The following is a 16,497-nucleotide window of genomic DNA, read 5'->3' on the forward strand; positions in this document are numbered from 1 at the left end:
CGAGGCCCCTACTTTTACCACAAAAAGATGGGAAAAATGATTGACTCGAGTATAAGCCTAGGGTGAGAATGCAGGGTTGCGGGCATGGTACAGGAGAATGCAGGGTGGCGGGCATGGTACAGGAGAACGCAGGGTGGCGGGCATGGTACAGGAGAACGCAGGGTGGCGGGCATGGTACAGGAGAACGCAGGGTGGCGGGCATGGTACAGGCGAACGCAGGGTGGCGGGCATGGTACAGGCGAATGCAGGGTGGCGGGCATGGTACAGGCGAATGCAGGGTGGCTGGCATGGTACAGGCGAATGCAGGGTGGCTGGCATGGTACAGGAGAATGCAGGGTGGCTGGCATGGTACAGGAGAATGCAGGGTGGCTGGCATGGTACAGGAGAATGCAGGGTGACTGGCATGGTACAGGAGAATGCAGGGTGACTGGCATGGTATAGGAGAATGCAGGGTGACTGGCATGGTACAGGAGAATGCAGGGTGACTGGCATGTACAGGAGAATTCAGGGTGGCAAGCATGGTACAAGTAAATGGGGGGTTACGGGAATACTAGTGCGGCTGTGTTTCACTTACCTGTTCCAGAGGCGCCTTCATTTTAAAAATGGCGCCGCCCGGCGCCGACACGTCATTGCGCACGCGCCGCCGGGAAAGCTGGTATACGTTCGGCTATTCCCGGCCTGTCTCGAGCGGCGACGGTGACATGTATACGCCGGGCGGCGCCATTTTTAAATCTTAAACACGTCGGAGTGGCTGGGAACTTTTTTTTTTTTTTTTTTGTTGACTCGAGTATAAGCCGAGGGGGACGTTTTCAGTTTTCAGCACAAGAAAATGTGCTGAAAAACTCGGCTTATACTCGAGTATATACGGTAGCTAAAAATAAATCTACATAAAAAAATTACTTCTATGCCAGGGCCAAAGATCCAGCAAGAAACTAGGTCCTCACTCCTGACAAGGCAGATTAAGAGGGTATACCCCCAGGGACTGCCCATAGGCGTAGCCAGAAATTATTTGTGCCTAGTGTCCTACTCCTGTAGGGGGCGGTATTACCCTACTGATATGCATCAGAGGACTGCGTCCATCAATGAACGATAGAGAAAGTATTCTAATAGCTTTACTCAATGCAGCAACATCCACACATAGGACACCCAATGTTAGAGGGGATTAATTCTTCCAAAGCAAATACACTTTTGCACACTGGTGCCGACTAGTATTCCAATGTTTCTCTCCTCTCTCAATTTATCTCCTATAGTCAGCTAATGTGACTCCAGTGCTGAGGGAGAGGAGCAGAAAAGGGTCAAACAAGGATGCTGTGGAGGCAACAGACCGCCTCCTTATCAACTGATGACGCCATTGATTGTTAGGATGTCTAGTTGTAAGGCCCCTTTCACACGAACGATCCGATCCGACTGTCAGTTATTTAGGCGGACCTGATCGGATCCTCCATGCATTACTATGGGACAGCGGATGTCAGCGGTAACATGTCCACTGACATCCGCATCCGATCCGGTCCGTGAAATCCGGATGGATGGAAACCTTATTTTCCATGCGTCCAGGGGATTGGATCGGATCGGATGAGAGTGGACATTAGGAGCCTTAGGAGCCCTAATGGTGCATAGTAAAAACCTGTGGCTTTGTGACATAAAGGGCAGGCTTCATCCATCTGCTGCCTTGTATGCAATTTTTTGTAAATTTTTAGACATTTTGCCAAGGCGCAACTGAAGAAGCCTCAAGGCACACCAGGGTGCCTGGGCACCCTGGTTAAAAAAGGCCATTCTAACCACTTGAAGACCAGGCCTTTTCTGATACTTTTTGTTTACCAGTTTAAATCAGCATTTTTTGATAGAAAATTACTTCTAACCCCCCAAACATCATATATATATTTTTTTTTTCAACAGAGACCCTAGGGAATAAAATGGAGATTGTTGAATTTTTTATGTGACTTGGCATTTTATTTTTGGTATTTATGTGACTTGGATATTTTTAAATACATTTTAATGAATTTAAAAAACCAAAACACAATACAGAACCCAATTTTTTTCTAAAATATGAAAGATGCTGTTACGCACAGTAAAAATATACCCAACATGTCACGTTTTGAAAATGCTAACGCTCTTGGAATGGTGACAAACTACGATACTTAAAAATCTCCTTAGGCCAGCCTTTTTCAATCAGGGTGCCCAGGCACCCTGGTGTGCCTTGAGGCTTTTTCAGGGGTACCTTGACAAAATGCCTAATAATTTATCAAAAATGACATATATATAAGCCAGCTGGTGTATGAAGCCTGCCTTTTAGTTACACAAAGCCACAGGTTTTCTTGGGCACCATTACGATTTTCTATACACTGGCATCCTAACAACCAATTAGGTCATCAGTTCATAAGGAGGATATCAGTCGCCTCCACAGCATCCTTGTTTGACTCTTCTCTGCCTCTCTCCCTCAGCACTGGGTCACATTAACTTACTGATGAAGAGAAATTGAGGGAGAAGAGAAACATTGGAATACTAGTCAGTACTAGTGTGCAAAAGTGTATTTGCTTTGGAAGAAAGAAAAGTCGCCTCTAACGTTAGGTGCCCTACTTGTGTGGATGTTGCTGCATTATGTAAAACTATAAGAATAGTTTTTTACATTTTAAAATGGGGTTCCTCAAGACTGTCCATAATTTTAAAGGGTGCCTCGACTGACAAAAGGTTGAAAAACACTGCCTTAGGCAACGCTTTAATAAAAAAATGTACAGGTTACCAGGTTAGGGTTACAGAGAAGGTCTAGGGCTAGAATTATTTTTGTATAAATGTATTTAAGAACATTTGTATAGATATTCAAACAAACTTTAGGTAAAAAAACCTACTAGTGTATACCCAGCTTTACAGTAGTGGTCAGAATGGCACCCTAAGGCTCCTTTCACACAGCCGCTCCGTGTGAAAAGTCCGCTGCGGGACTTTTTTTTTTTTTTCCACGGAGCGGATGACATTTCTGTCATCCGCTCCGTGTGCCCGCATATCATCCCATCCGTTTGCGGATGATATGCGGACCTAATGTAAGTATATGGCACTGCGGATGTCAGCGGATGACACCGCTGACATCCGATTTTCCTTCCTTTCCGTTTTTTACACGGAAGGAAAAATGGGGTTCTGTTCCATTCGTAAAAACGGAACAGAACTGACAGGAGGAAAATCGGGTGTCAGCGGATGGTATTCCGCTGACACCCGCAGTGCCATTCACTTACATTATGTCCGCAAATCATCCGCAAACGGATTGGATGATTTGCGGACACACGGAGCGGCCGTGTGAAAGGACCCTAAGGCGGACTATACACAAAATTTGCTCTGTGCAGGCTGCTTGCATTGCAGGCATTCACTCCAAGGTGCATAGCACCGTAAACAAAAGTACTGCTTGGTGCGCCTTTCTCCCACAGCAGCTTTAAGCCCTAGCTCATACTGGTGCGACTTTGAAATCCCGCTACTTCAGTGCAATTTCAAAGCCGCAGATCAGTGCAATTTGCACCTCTGATTTCATTACGGCTTGCGATTTTGTTTAACAGAAGTCTATGCAAGTCACAATGAAACCAGCAAAAAGTAGTACAGGAACCTTTTTTAAAGCCGCTGCGAAATGAGTCGCGGCAATTAGAATGGTGTGAACGGGGGCTCCACCTCTAACAGACTCTTACAAGCTGCCAGCAGCAAGGCTGGTTGGTGCACCTGTACCTTTCACCTGCACCTATACGCCCAAGACTCATACACTGGGACTAAATGCCCAGTGGGTTTGAGGCCTTAAAGGATAAGTTCACCTATTAACAAAAAATAATAAATGCACATTTTTGTTGCAGGTAAAAAATTGTGCATTTACTATTTTTTGTTTTGGGAGCCTGTATAGCATTGCATCAGCGATCAGCAGAATACGGGTGCCATGCAGGACTCCTGCAGACCTGTCAGTGTATCTGTTTGCTCGTACCTCACAGGGGAAAACAGATACTTACTGGCAGGAAGAATCAATTAACAACACAGTGCTCAACAGAGTTGTGGTAGTTCATTGAGAAGTACAAGCCAACAAAGCCTGTCGGGATTTGTAGTTCCCCATTTACATAGGACTGTAAACGAATGACGTCGCCTGGCGGGCAGAGCCTCACATGGCCACATTAGTTTCAAAGATGGGGGGGGGGAATGGCTGCAGCTGCTGGAACATGTTACATGTTCCACCCTAACATGTTCCAAAAGGTGAACTTATCCTTTAAGCAGTTCTCATGGATATGGGTTTCAGGTGTATTTAGTTATGCACCTTGTACTTTTCTCAGCCTAATTAAAAGATGAGCAACTTGTTATTCAATTACTTAGCAAACAAACTTAGACATATGTGATCAAGAGGACAAGAAAATAAATAGGAATGGGTCAATGGTTAGGCCCGAGCATGCCGTTCACAAAACACCCGAATTTGCAGGGTGTTCCCCCCCCAAATGAACACCCTGCAATGCACATAAAGCTTTGCCCAATCAGGGCGTAGTATAAGCTGGTTGTTAAGGAGCGGGGCCAGGAAGCCGGCAGTTGCGTCACTAACAACTGATGAGTCATCAGCTGTCAATGGTTTTCCCCGATGACAGCTGAATAAAAAAAAAGTTCAGAAAAAAGAATGTAAAAAAAAAAAAAAACTGCATGCCCCCCCCCCCCAATACGGCATTGGGTTACCCCCAAAATCCATATCAGACCCTTATCCAGGCATGCAGGCTGGCAGGTTAGGAAGGGGGGGGGGGTTTGGTGAGGGGGGTTGAGCAAGAGTAACGTTAGAAGGGGGGGATGCCACAGGGTCACAGGGAGATGTAGCCAGGTGGCCCTGCCCCTTGCCTATATAAGAAATGTCACAGCGCAGAGCGGGCAAACGGCGTGAGACCCCCCACAGGGGGCCAGATCATTTTTTACTTTTTTTTTTTCGGATCCAGCGGGGAGGCATGATTGACGATGGATTTACATCGAGGGATGCTATTTTAAATTTTTTTTTATTAAAGGATTTGTTTACGTTACAATGTACCAGATATCCAATAACATAGGAGGGGGCCTGGGATCTGGGGGACCCCCTTGTTAAAGAGGGCTTTCAGATTCTGATAAGCCCCCTGCCCACAGACCCTGATAACCACAGCCCAGGGCTGTCGGGAAGAGGCCTTTTCCCCATCTACATGGGGACAAGGTGGGGGGTCCCCAAGGCACCCACCCCCCAAGCCGAGGGCATGTGGCCTGGTATGGTTCAAGGGGGGGGGGTGCGTTCTCTTGCCCCCCCCCCTTTTCCTGACCTGCCAGGCTACATGCCCAGATAAGGGTCAGGTGTGGATCTTGGGGGGGGGGGGGGGGGGAGACCCAGGTTGTTGTTTTTTTTTTATTTTGGTGTTGAGTTTCCCTCTGAATCCCTACCAGACCGGAAGTCGGCGGGGGAGGGTACGGGGCCACACTGTTTTTTTTGTTTTTTCTATAGCTGGGTGTCGGCAATTGTAACTGCGACATTTTAAATGAGATTTTTTAGAAATGTAATTTTTACTGCAGCATGTTTTATACGTGCTACGGATGCGCCACTTTCCAGGCACATTAAGGGGACCCCCCCAGGCACTATATTTAAATTAATTTTTCATTTTTATTGTTGCACTTTTTATAATATAATAATACTTAGAATTACTGCTCCTAAAAACGATTGTTTTAATTTTTTTATTGATACATGATCCAATGGCAGTACCTGGACCACCATACCCCTTTTATGGCCCATTACTTGCATATAAGTCTTCAGAATGGGCACTTTGATTTTTCCTGTTCGGCTCTCATAGACTTGGGGTTCGCTGTTCGGGATAGAACATTTCCCCTGGTTGGGAGTTCTGCTGCGAACCAAACAGGGGGGTGTTCGGTCCATCCCTAAAAGTAAAGGTGTTGTTCATCAATTATCTGCATTCATCCTTGGAAGCATTGTGGAGGCTCCTCCAGCGATCTCCTTCCCTCTCTGACACTGAGAATACAATGAGAGAAGTGAAGGGAGGAGCTGCAAAGATTATTAAGGCTCTGTTCACATCTTTGTGTCCTGGATCGCGGGCAGAACGCCCGTGTGATCCTCGTCACTTCCAATGGCACCCCGATCATGCTGACGAATCGCAGGACGCCTGTCGCCCAAAAGAAGTTATTGTACTTCTTTTGGACGACAGGCGTCATGTGATTCTGTTTGCGTGATTTGTTGAACGACAATCGCAGAAAAATCACGCAGCGATTGGGGTGCCATTAGAAGCGACGGGGATCGCACAGGCGTCCCGCGCTTTGCCATGATTCTGCCCGTGATCCGGGACCCCAAGATGTGAACGTAACCTAAAATTTAACACACAGGTTGCATCAAATTTTTAGGTTTGTTTTTGTAAAAAGAAACAGTTAGCATGAGAAATCCTAGTTGGCCCGCTCCTGACTCTGCATGCTGGCTGATTCTTGCAGAGATAAACTGACTCTGATTATCTCTACTTTGCTGGCAGCGGAGCTCTTGATTGCTATTCGGCTTCTCCCCAGGGAAGACTATGTTCTGACAAAAAGATCTTTTAGTGCAGACAAGAAATGTACAGGACATGTGATTGGACAAGCCTTGGCCTCAACCAGGAAAAGAAGAATCACCTGCTGACCTCTACAAAACTACAAACTCCACCCTGCAATTAACGTAAAAAGAATCAAAGGGGGGTGTTTATCATTACAGTTGCACAGCATGGCAATAGTAAACTGGAGCAGTCCAACAGATTATAAGAAACATTAAGGGATCGTTTACACCATGCGGTGCATTTGAGCGCATGCTTTTTTTCCAACTTTCCATGCGTCACATTTTAGGGCAGTTTATTAAATTCTATGGGCTTCCCTATTAGGGTTAAAAATCAAAAAACGTGCTGCGCCAGAAGTGCACAAAAATAATTAGTGATTACATGAATCAACAAGTGTTATCAACAAAATATGGTGTCCATCATATGTGCTCTGATGAAACATAAATGTTCATATAAAGTGCTCCAAAGTAATGATTAGTATATCCAGGTGATGACAGGACAGCCTCAATCCCTTGTGAATCAAGCAGGAACCACCAGTGTGTGAACTCCCTCCACCAGTAAGATTGGCCTCTCACCTTGATACCAGACCCAAACGGGCCAGCATGAGCATATCAGGGGATAAACAGACTATCACAGGTAACCTCTCCAGCCTTCACCTCCGGGGGTCGCCAGGACATAAAATAAAGATAAAGCAAAGATCTAGTGCTCTCTGAATGTAAATAATGAGCTTTTATTGAGCATAAAGGGGTAACTCAGATTTGTTGGGCACTCAGCCGTGCCTGCTATTATGGCATTCAGTGTTGGAGAGTAGCACCCGAGCGATCGGCGTCAGGCACGCAGGCTCCGCCTCCCTATACGCGTTACGCCTGGAGCGTGGGCTCCGTTTGGCTTCTTCAGTAGGGGTGACCATAATAGCAGGCATGGCTGAGTGCCCAACAAATGTGAGTTACCCCTTTATGCTCAATAAAAGCTCATTATTTACATTCAGAGAGCACTAGATCTTTGCTTTATCTTTATTTTATGTCCTGGCGACCCCCGGAGGTGAAGGCTGGAGAGGTTACCTGTGATAGTCTGTTTATCCCCTGATATGCTCATGCTGGCCCGTTTGGGTCTGGTATCAAGGTGAGAGGCCAATCTTACTGGTGGAGGGAGTTCACACACTGGTGGTTCCTGTTTGATTCACAAGGGATTGAGGCTGTCCTGTCATCACCTGGATATACTAATCATTACTTTGGAGCACTTTATATGAACATTTATGTTTCATCAGAGCACATATGATGGACACCATATTTTGTTGATAACACTTGTTGATTCATGTAATCACTAATTATTTTTGTGCACTTCTGGCGCAGCACGTTTTTTGATTTTTATGTTTTTGTTGTGAGGTGTGGACACAATTTGTGTATGCAGCCGGATTTATATATTGATTTATTCTAGCACATTTTACTCATTTGAATTTCACTTAGTCTTGCGCTGATAGTTTTTTCACTATATTCCCTATTAGGGTTGCCACCTCATCCCTTTACCATAGCTCCTTACAGTCCCTGATTGCGAGGGAGTGTCCCTGATTTGGAAGAAAGTCCCTCTGTCCCTCTTTCCTCCTCATTTGTCCCTCATTTTGGTCTCATCTATATAGTTTTATATGAATTGCAGTTTTTATCTTTCAAAAATTGCTTCCAAGTGCTAAACTTTTCATCCAATTTCTAAATTGCTGCATTTGTAAATTTCAAAAGCCGATATAAAGGAAGTGGTAAAAAAAAGAAAAAAAATGGATTTTTGTAAAATCTTACCGTAAAATCCTTTTCTCTTAGCTCATTGACAGACGTAGTCCTCGGTGATACACCACCTTCGGGTTATGTTGCCTCCACAGGAGCAGGACTAGACAGGAAATTAAAAAGCTCTGGCCACACCCTAGGGGCAGTCCCAGAGGGTATATCCTCTCTCTCTCTGCCTCAGCAAATCAGTTATGTGAAAAAGCAGTCTTTAGAGATTTTAACCCAACCCAACTCAAAAACAGAGGGGCGGGGACTACGTCTGTCAATGAGCTAAGAGAAAAGGATTTTACGGTAAGATTTTACAAAAATCCATTTTTCTCTAGCGCTCATTGACAGACGTAGTCCTCGGTGATACACCACCTTCGGGACGTCCCAGAGCAGTATCACAAATGAGGGGTGGGAAAATGGAAATCAAATCCCAATCTAGAAGGCCCAACCGGTGCCAACTAGAAGTTTACAATGCTCATCTTCAAACAGAAAAAAACCCTCGAGGTAGACCACCGGTCTCCTCAAATTGCGGCCTGCAAAACCTTGCGGCCAAATGAGGCATCCGCCGATGCCGTCACATCAATTTTGTAGAATTTTGTAAAGGTATGTACCGACGACCAGGTGGCCGCCTTACATACCTGGACCACTGACGCCTGATGGCGAAAGGCCCAGGAAGTACTGAGCGCTCGAGTGGAGTGCGCCCTAACAGGGAACGGAGGACTCTGACCCTTAATAGAATAAGCCTGTACCACCGTTTGTCTAATCCATTTGGCAATGGTCGCGGCAGATGCAGGCAAACCCTTTCTGGGGCCATCCGTGATCACAAAAAGTGAATCCGTCTTACGGAATGATTCCGTAGCTTTCAGGTATACCCTGATTGCCCGAACCACATCTAAGGAATGCAACGCATGTTCCCGATGATGCTTGGGCTGAGGACACAAGGAAGGTAGTACAATATCTTCATTCAGATGAAAATCTGAAACCACCTTAGGAAGAAAAGATGGCTTAGGATGAAGTACTACCTTATCCCTATGAATCACTAGGTATGGGGACTGGCATGATAATGCAGCCAGTTCTGACACCCTGCGAGCAGAAGTAATAGCCACCAAGAAGGCCACCTTCTGGGATAAAGTAAGCAAGGAAATCTCCCTGATGTTTTCAAAGGGAGGTTTCTGTAGAACCGACAAAACCAAATTAAGATCCCAGGGCGGTAAGGGCGCGCGGACTGGAGGAGCCAGGTGCCGCACCCCCTGGATGAAATTCCGCACCAAGGACTTGGTAGCTAAAGGTTTCTGAAAGAAGATTGCTAATGCTGAAACTTGACCCTTGATGGTGCTCAAGGCTAGCTTCTGCTCAACCCCTTGTTGCAAAAAAGGCCAATATTCGAGTCACCGAATAGGTACGTGGAGGAAATCCTAAAGATTCGCACCACGCAATATAAGTCTTCCATGTGTGATAATAGACCTTGCTGGAAGTCGCTTTCCTTGCTTTAATAAGGGTAGGAATGACTGAAGTAGACAAACCTCTGTCCTTCAGTACTTGGGTCTCAATGGCCAGGCCATTAAACCCAGCGACTGTAAAGCATGATGGTAAATTGGTCCTTGAGACCACAGACACTCCCTGAGACGAAGTTCCCACGGAACGTCTGCGACTAGCATGTCCAAGTCGGCCAGGCCGGCTTGAGGAGGCCAGCCTAGAATTTCTAGGACCACTGGCGCTGATAGAATCTGAACCAGGCGTCCCTAGAGGTATCTGGCCCCGACCATCCGAGAAAGTCTGGTCGTTTTCTGTTCCCACACATTTATCAGATACCTGATTGTTATCAGGAAGGGTGATCTTTTCTGGTTGAACCTCAGGGACCGAAGTCACCCGACTAGAGGCTACTTGGCCTATCTGGTCAACCAGATCCGATTCCTGTGAGGTATAGGGACTAATCTTAGGAAAAGGTAAAAGGAAAAAATCTATTCAGGGAACGGTAACTACCGCTTCCTGTAGTACTTAAATGTTGGAAGGGAAGAATCGCACCGGTAGTAGTGGTTGAAGCTCGATCTAATGTCCTGAATACCGGTGAAAACGTCCCCCCACCCTGAAACCGGGTGGGGGCGCACCTTCAGGCTGTGTACTCCTTTGCTTCAGGTTTGGCTGGGTTGGTCCTCTGCTTGTCCGACCAGCCCTTCTTGAACCCTCCTGGAGGAGTCTTGCCTTTCCCGCTAGTACCAGCCGGGCGCCCTTTATGGGCGGTAAAGAAAGGTCCTCGCTTGTTGCGAGGTCCCTTAGCTTTAGCAGCCTGTGGCAAAAAAGTGCTCTTGCCCCCAGTGGCATCCTTGATGATTTCATCTAGGTTGGCCCCAAATAGACGATTCCCCTGAAAAGGGAGATTTGTCAAGGTCTTTTTGGAACCTAGGTCAGCTGACCAGCATTTTAACCACAGCACACGTCTGAGGATCACCGCTGACATAGATGCATGCCCTAATAAGGGAGTAGTGTCCAAGGCTGCGTCACAGATAAACTGTAGCCCTTGTATAATCTGTTCCATCAAATCAGATGTCTCCTGGGGAATATCTTTTCCCCTAAGGTCTTGGCGTACCATTTTCGCCCATTCCGTAAGTGTCTGGGAAACTAGACCAATAACAATTACTGGTCTAAATGCTGACCCTATCAGAGAGAAGATGGTGCGGGACTCTGCTTCCATCTTTCGATCCACCGGATCCTTAAAGGACGAAGTGTCCTCCACTGGGATAACCGTGGCTTTATTCAGCCTGGAAATAGGTGGATCCACCACTGGTGGTACCGTCCATTTCTTAATGATGGATTCCTCAAACGGATAGCGTCTAGCAATACGCTTGGAAATAGTAAAGGTACGTTTAGAATGCTCCCATTCTCCTTTAATCTGATTACCGAAACATTTGGGTACAGGAAAAACCTTCACCGTTTTGATGGGCTTGTTAGTACCAAAAGGAATCTCTGTTTCAGTTGCCTCTGCCGGTAAAGCCTCAAGTTTTAAGGTTTCCTGCACTGCCACAACTAGTGCGTCCACCAATGCTTCTTCCTGAATTATAGCAGGAGAAGAAGCATCCTCCTCACTGTCTGAGGGGGCTTTACCTGGGATAACAGCCTTTGCAGAGGAACCTGCAACTGCAGTGACCATCTCTGAATCTGAGTCAGAGGTGTCAGATAGTATAGGGGTAGGCGGGGGTCACTTCCTTGACCCCCGTCCCTGACAGGCCGCCTCCACCCGAGCCACCATAGACTCCAAAATTGCTGTAAATGACTCTACACTCTGTGCACCGGCGGGTCCCGTGGCCCCCTTGAGGGAAACAGGTGGGGGAATATGTGTGGCAGGGTCCATGATAATTCCAGTCACTTCCTGGATAATATAATTCAAAAATAAAAAACTTTTTTTTTTTTTTTTTCAGACCCCCAGCGCCACAAAAAGCCCCTTAGTGTTACCTGCTAGGGATCCCTATCGATCGAGAGAGAGAGAGATAGACCCCCAGGCTCACCACTTGATGCTCAGAGTTTAACTGCAACAGGTTACAGCGCTGTCTGCACAAACAGGAAGTCTTTTGGCTGGCTGCCCAGGAAGAAAGGAGGCGGCTCCGCCCCTCTGCACGCCTTCCGGCGCCTCCCCTAGCTCCACGAGGTGTTTGGATCACCTCAAACATGGCCGCCCCCATGCTGGAGACACGAGGCTACGCCAAAATGGCGGCTCGTGCGATCCAGCAAAAAAAATGGCGGCGGCCTGTACTGAATAGCGGTGTGCTGCAGGGCACACAACACTCTCTCTGCATGGGGATTTGGCGTGGTTGGCGTTACCGGCCCTGGCGGACCGCATGGCCATTCGGGAGGCCTGCTAATAGCTGGAGATCTGATTAGGAAGGCAGTCTACATGTCCGTGGCTTCTGACTGGTAGGTAGCTTATTCTTATCACCGTAAGATTCCCAGAATGCCACAGATTATAATCTTTTTAACATGTATACAATTAGATTGTTAGCTCCCAAACCAAGCCTCCTGGCTTTTTGCACATAAAATCACACTCAAAGTAGGAGGATCTGTGTCATTTATAGGATAGAGAGGGACTCTATCTTACCATACAGAGAGGGGCCCGCGTTCACCACAAGACCCGTCAGGGGAAAAGGGGGAACATACTACTCACCATACCGGACCAGGCGGGCACCAACTCCTGACAGTACCCCTCTCCACCGGGGCGGGAGGGCTGTCGACTGATATGGACGCCGTGACTTATGGTCTTTGGCGTTTCAGCGAGACGTTTAACTCGCGGGGTCAGTCCTTTAATGGGACTTTGTCGCGGCCGACCCAGCGCGGAGCTATGGCCTGCACGCGCTCGTAGGCTGAACTGGGGTGACCACCGGATCTCAACATCCAGCCCGTCGCCCAGTTCAGCTTTCTTGCTTGAAGATCTCACAGAAACACTGGAGAAAAAAAGCTGTCTAAAAAATCCTTTAAGAAAAAAATCTTGCCAGGACCTAAGATCCCAGCAAGGTATCTAGGTCCTTACTCCTAACTAGACAGAAAATAACTGATTTGCTGAGGCAGAGAGAGAGAGGATATACCCTCTGGGACTGCCCCTGGGGTGTGGCCAGAGCTTTTTAATTTCCTGTCTAGTCCTGCTCCTGTGGAGGCAACATAACCCGAAGGTGGTGTATCACCGAGGACTACGTCTGTCAATGAGCGCTAGAGAAATTTGGGTTTAACTAATCTATTTTTTTTTTAATTCTCCTTTAAGGGGGGCGTGGCAGGGGGTGTGTCCTAAGCCTATATCACTTTGCCAATAGGCGTCCCTCGTTCCCATCTCAAAAAGTTGGGAGGTCTGTTTTACACCAGGAGACACAATAATTACACAGGTTCTGTGGCTGATTAAGGTGGTAATTAAACTCACTTAGCGCCTTATGTACATTATATCAGCCTCAGAACCTGTGTGATTAATATGTGTCCTGGTTTTAAGGGATGAGGTGGTATATTCCCTATGCATGTAAATTGCACAAAAAAAGGTGCAGGCACAATTATTAAAATCATGTTGCTCCAAGCCACATGGTACTGGGTTACCATGTATTTTGGCAGCTGTGAATGCACCTGCATTTGCTAAATGTGTAGCGGTGTAATTAGGAATTAATGGTAGCCACGTGGGTCTGCAAAGAGCCAGGCATTTATGTGCGGTGTGGGAAAATACACAATTTTTTTAACATGTTGCTGCACCGCACTTGGTGTGAACAAGCCCTAAATACAAGGTTGTAACTTGATTCATAAAATATCTCCCTCTGCTGCTCTGAAGTAGAACTGCGACAGAATAGAACGTGCCCCTGCCCTGACCACTTCCTAATTGTGGCATTTGTTTAGAGTGAAAAATCTTTTGCAAACAAGAATTGAAATTGAAGCGCCACACGACTGCTAAGAAAAGTCAGGGGTACAATCCAAAAAGCAGCCAGCATGTTTCAGGTGACTGCTGAAATGGGTTGGTTACTTTTTTGGATTGTACCCCTGACTTTTAAAGAGGAAGTAACGTCTTGAAAAAGTTTTTATTTTTGTTTATGTGCAAAGTAAATGCATAATGTGCTAGTATGCAACGCATACTAGCACAATATGTGACACTTACATGAAAATGAAGACCTCGTTGTCCCCGCTGGAGGCTGCGTCCCTCTTCGCCCGTCTTCCTTCTGGGTCAGCAGACTCCGGCTGTGCTACTGGCCAGAGCCACATTATGTCACCAGGAGCCACTGGTTACAGCACAGGGCTCTGAAGAAATGGCACAGGCAGCCCTTCCTTCAGAGAGCATGCGCCAATGACGTCATCAGCTGCATGCAATGTTAATATCTCCTAAACGGTGCAAGTTTAGGAGATATTTACAGTACCTATAGGTAAGCACTTTACAACCACTTTAATGGAATAATGGTGTATCTATGCTTCAATCTAAATTCTTGTTACATTACACTACAAGCAAAGGAGACTATGGAGATCCTCTAGGGCAGTGATGGCAAACCTCATCACACCAGATATTTTTGAACTACATTTCCCATGATGCTCATGCACTCTGCAGTGTAGTTGAGCATCATGGGAAATGTAGTTTCAAAACATCTGGGGTGCCAAGGTTTGCCATCATTGCACTAGGGTGTAGAAGTGCCTGCCTAGGAACCAGATCATTTATACCAACATCACTACCTTAAAGAGGAACTATAGTCTGCTCACATAATTTGTAATAAAAATGTATTTGCAATTCTGAAGGTTCCCTTCAACTACTTTGCATATTATTTTATATATACAGTGATTCAGTACTTGCCAAAAATGCTGCAGAAATCACACCCCACCAAGTCTGGCTGCAGCCATTTTAACTGTGGGCAGATGAAGATGCTGCCTGTTCACATCCTAAATTTACACAAACACACACAGATACAGATACACATACACACACCACTGCTTGCCTGCACATTTCTCCACTCTGGATGAATACACGTGGATCTCTGCAGTCTCCTGTTATCTCAGCCCTCATCCAGGACCCTCCAGCCCTGCAGCTCTCATTGGCTTTCCTATCACTCATCCCTCCTCCCTTACTGACAAACTCTCAGAAGAGTAAGAGAGAGCTGTGCATGAGGTCATTAGCCTAGGCTTATTGCCAGACAAGAAAGTCTGGGTTGTGCTGGCAAAAAAAAAAAGTTTTACTATCCAAAGAGAAAACAACAAGGACAGAAGATTTGATAGATGGAAAGATGAAAAAATGACTGAAGAGCCACTTTAAGTGAACAACACCAGTAAGGAAACCCTGCGGGTCCAGCGCCATCAATATATTTTCATTATACTTTCCCCAACCTTTTGAAAATCAAAAAAACTGCACATACTTTGCTAAATAATATCCAGGCTGAAATGCAAATATGTGAATTTTGTTTGATAAATATCCCTCAAAAAGAAGTCGTATATCTTCAGCTGACTCATGTCTTTGGCTGACTCATTCACTTCTCAGGGTACACATCCTTGTTCTCTGTGAGCACAAGGACGCCCTATTGTGCCTGGGGAATTGCAGGTGGAACGCACAGCCGGCCATAGAAGTGCACAGCTGCACACACTTCTATTCATGTCCATTGCTCTTTTGCCTTGGCGTTTACCCGCACATGTCTAAATGACGTATATATTTTGCCAAACGTGAAACTTCTGCATTCAGAAATACATCATACCCACATGCCTTGGTAAATGCCAGTGGAAAAACAGCATCGGCTTTTACTTTACAAATCTTTTGGCACTTGAATTATATTCCAACTTTGCACTTAGCTGTACGGCTGGAGTTGCCCTTTAAGGCCGATTCACTATACTGGTAATAAAGTGACTCTTTCAATGTGAACAATACAAAACTGAACATTAATGATTTCATGTAAATTTCAGTGAAGTATGAGGCGATTACAAAGAACAGAAAGACGACAAAAGACACTGAAAATATGAGCTGCGTATTTCCAACAATTCCCCAATGGCAGGTGAAGACAAAAGGAGAACGAATGAAGTGACAATCAAGATTCTCTAGGATCAGGAATGAAATATGTCACCGACAGACAGGCGGATTTATCTGCATGCAGCATGCACCGCTTGGCTTACCTCAGAGCTATAATCATCGGCCGTGGTGGACACCTCACTTTCAGGCTACAATGAAACAAAAACCTCCTTTAAAAAAAAGCTTTATATTCAAAATGTGCTTTTATTTTAGGGATCGCTCTCTGCATGTGTATCCTGTGTATCCCGCTCTGTATGGCAATTTTTAATAGCAGGAAATCATACCGTTTTATCCACCAGCAGAAACAGGAAAAGTGAAGGTGAAATGATGTCTTTATTCACTGCAAAGGATTAAGTGGTTCTAAAGCCGGGTTTTTTTTTTTTACCTTACCAGAATTTGGTGTGGGAAACCCACGTTCTGTGTGTGTTTGCCACACCGTGTTTAAAATGCACTGTCCTTGCAATCTGCAGCAATTGTCATTGCAATGCTAACGACATCCCAAAAGCAGGTCACAAACGCAGTTCATTTGTCTACACTGGATCGCATGGCACAGAAGTATCAAGCAATCCAGTTGCATGCACTAATTTGGTGTGCTGCAGTGCAATTCCAGCCTGTTAAACTGAATGGGCTGTAAACAGACTGCACTAAAATCGCACAGAATTGCAAGTGCATTCCTGTCTGATACCTGGTGTGAATCGCTCCTTAT

General features: G+C 45.9%; 1 protein-coding gene across 1 annotated transcript in view; it reads right to left on the reverse strand.

Annotated features, from left to right (window-relative positions):
* The window catches only part of AKAP9 (A-kinase anchoring protein 9), a gene marked incomplete at its 5' end in the record, with an annotated part of 407,878 nt that overhangs the window by 316,995 nt on the left and 74,386 nt on the right, over positions 1-16,497 (reverse strand). Inside the window, 1 exon segment of the mRNA XM_082257825.1 lies at positions 15,896-15,940. Coding sequence (XP_082113951.1) covers positions 15,896-15,940 — 45 coding nt within the window.

Source organism: Pelophylax lessonae, assembly GCF_965119305.1.
Source record: "Pelophylax lessonae genome assembly, chromosome: 5".
In the NCBI taxonomy this organism is placed as follows: domain Eukaryota; kingdom Metazoa; phylum Chordata; class Amphibia; order Anura; family Ranidae; genus Pelophylax; species Pelophylax lessonae.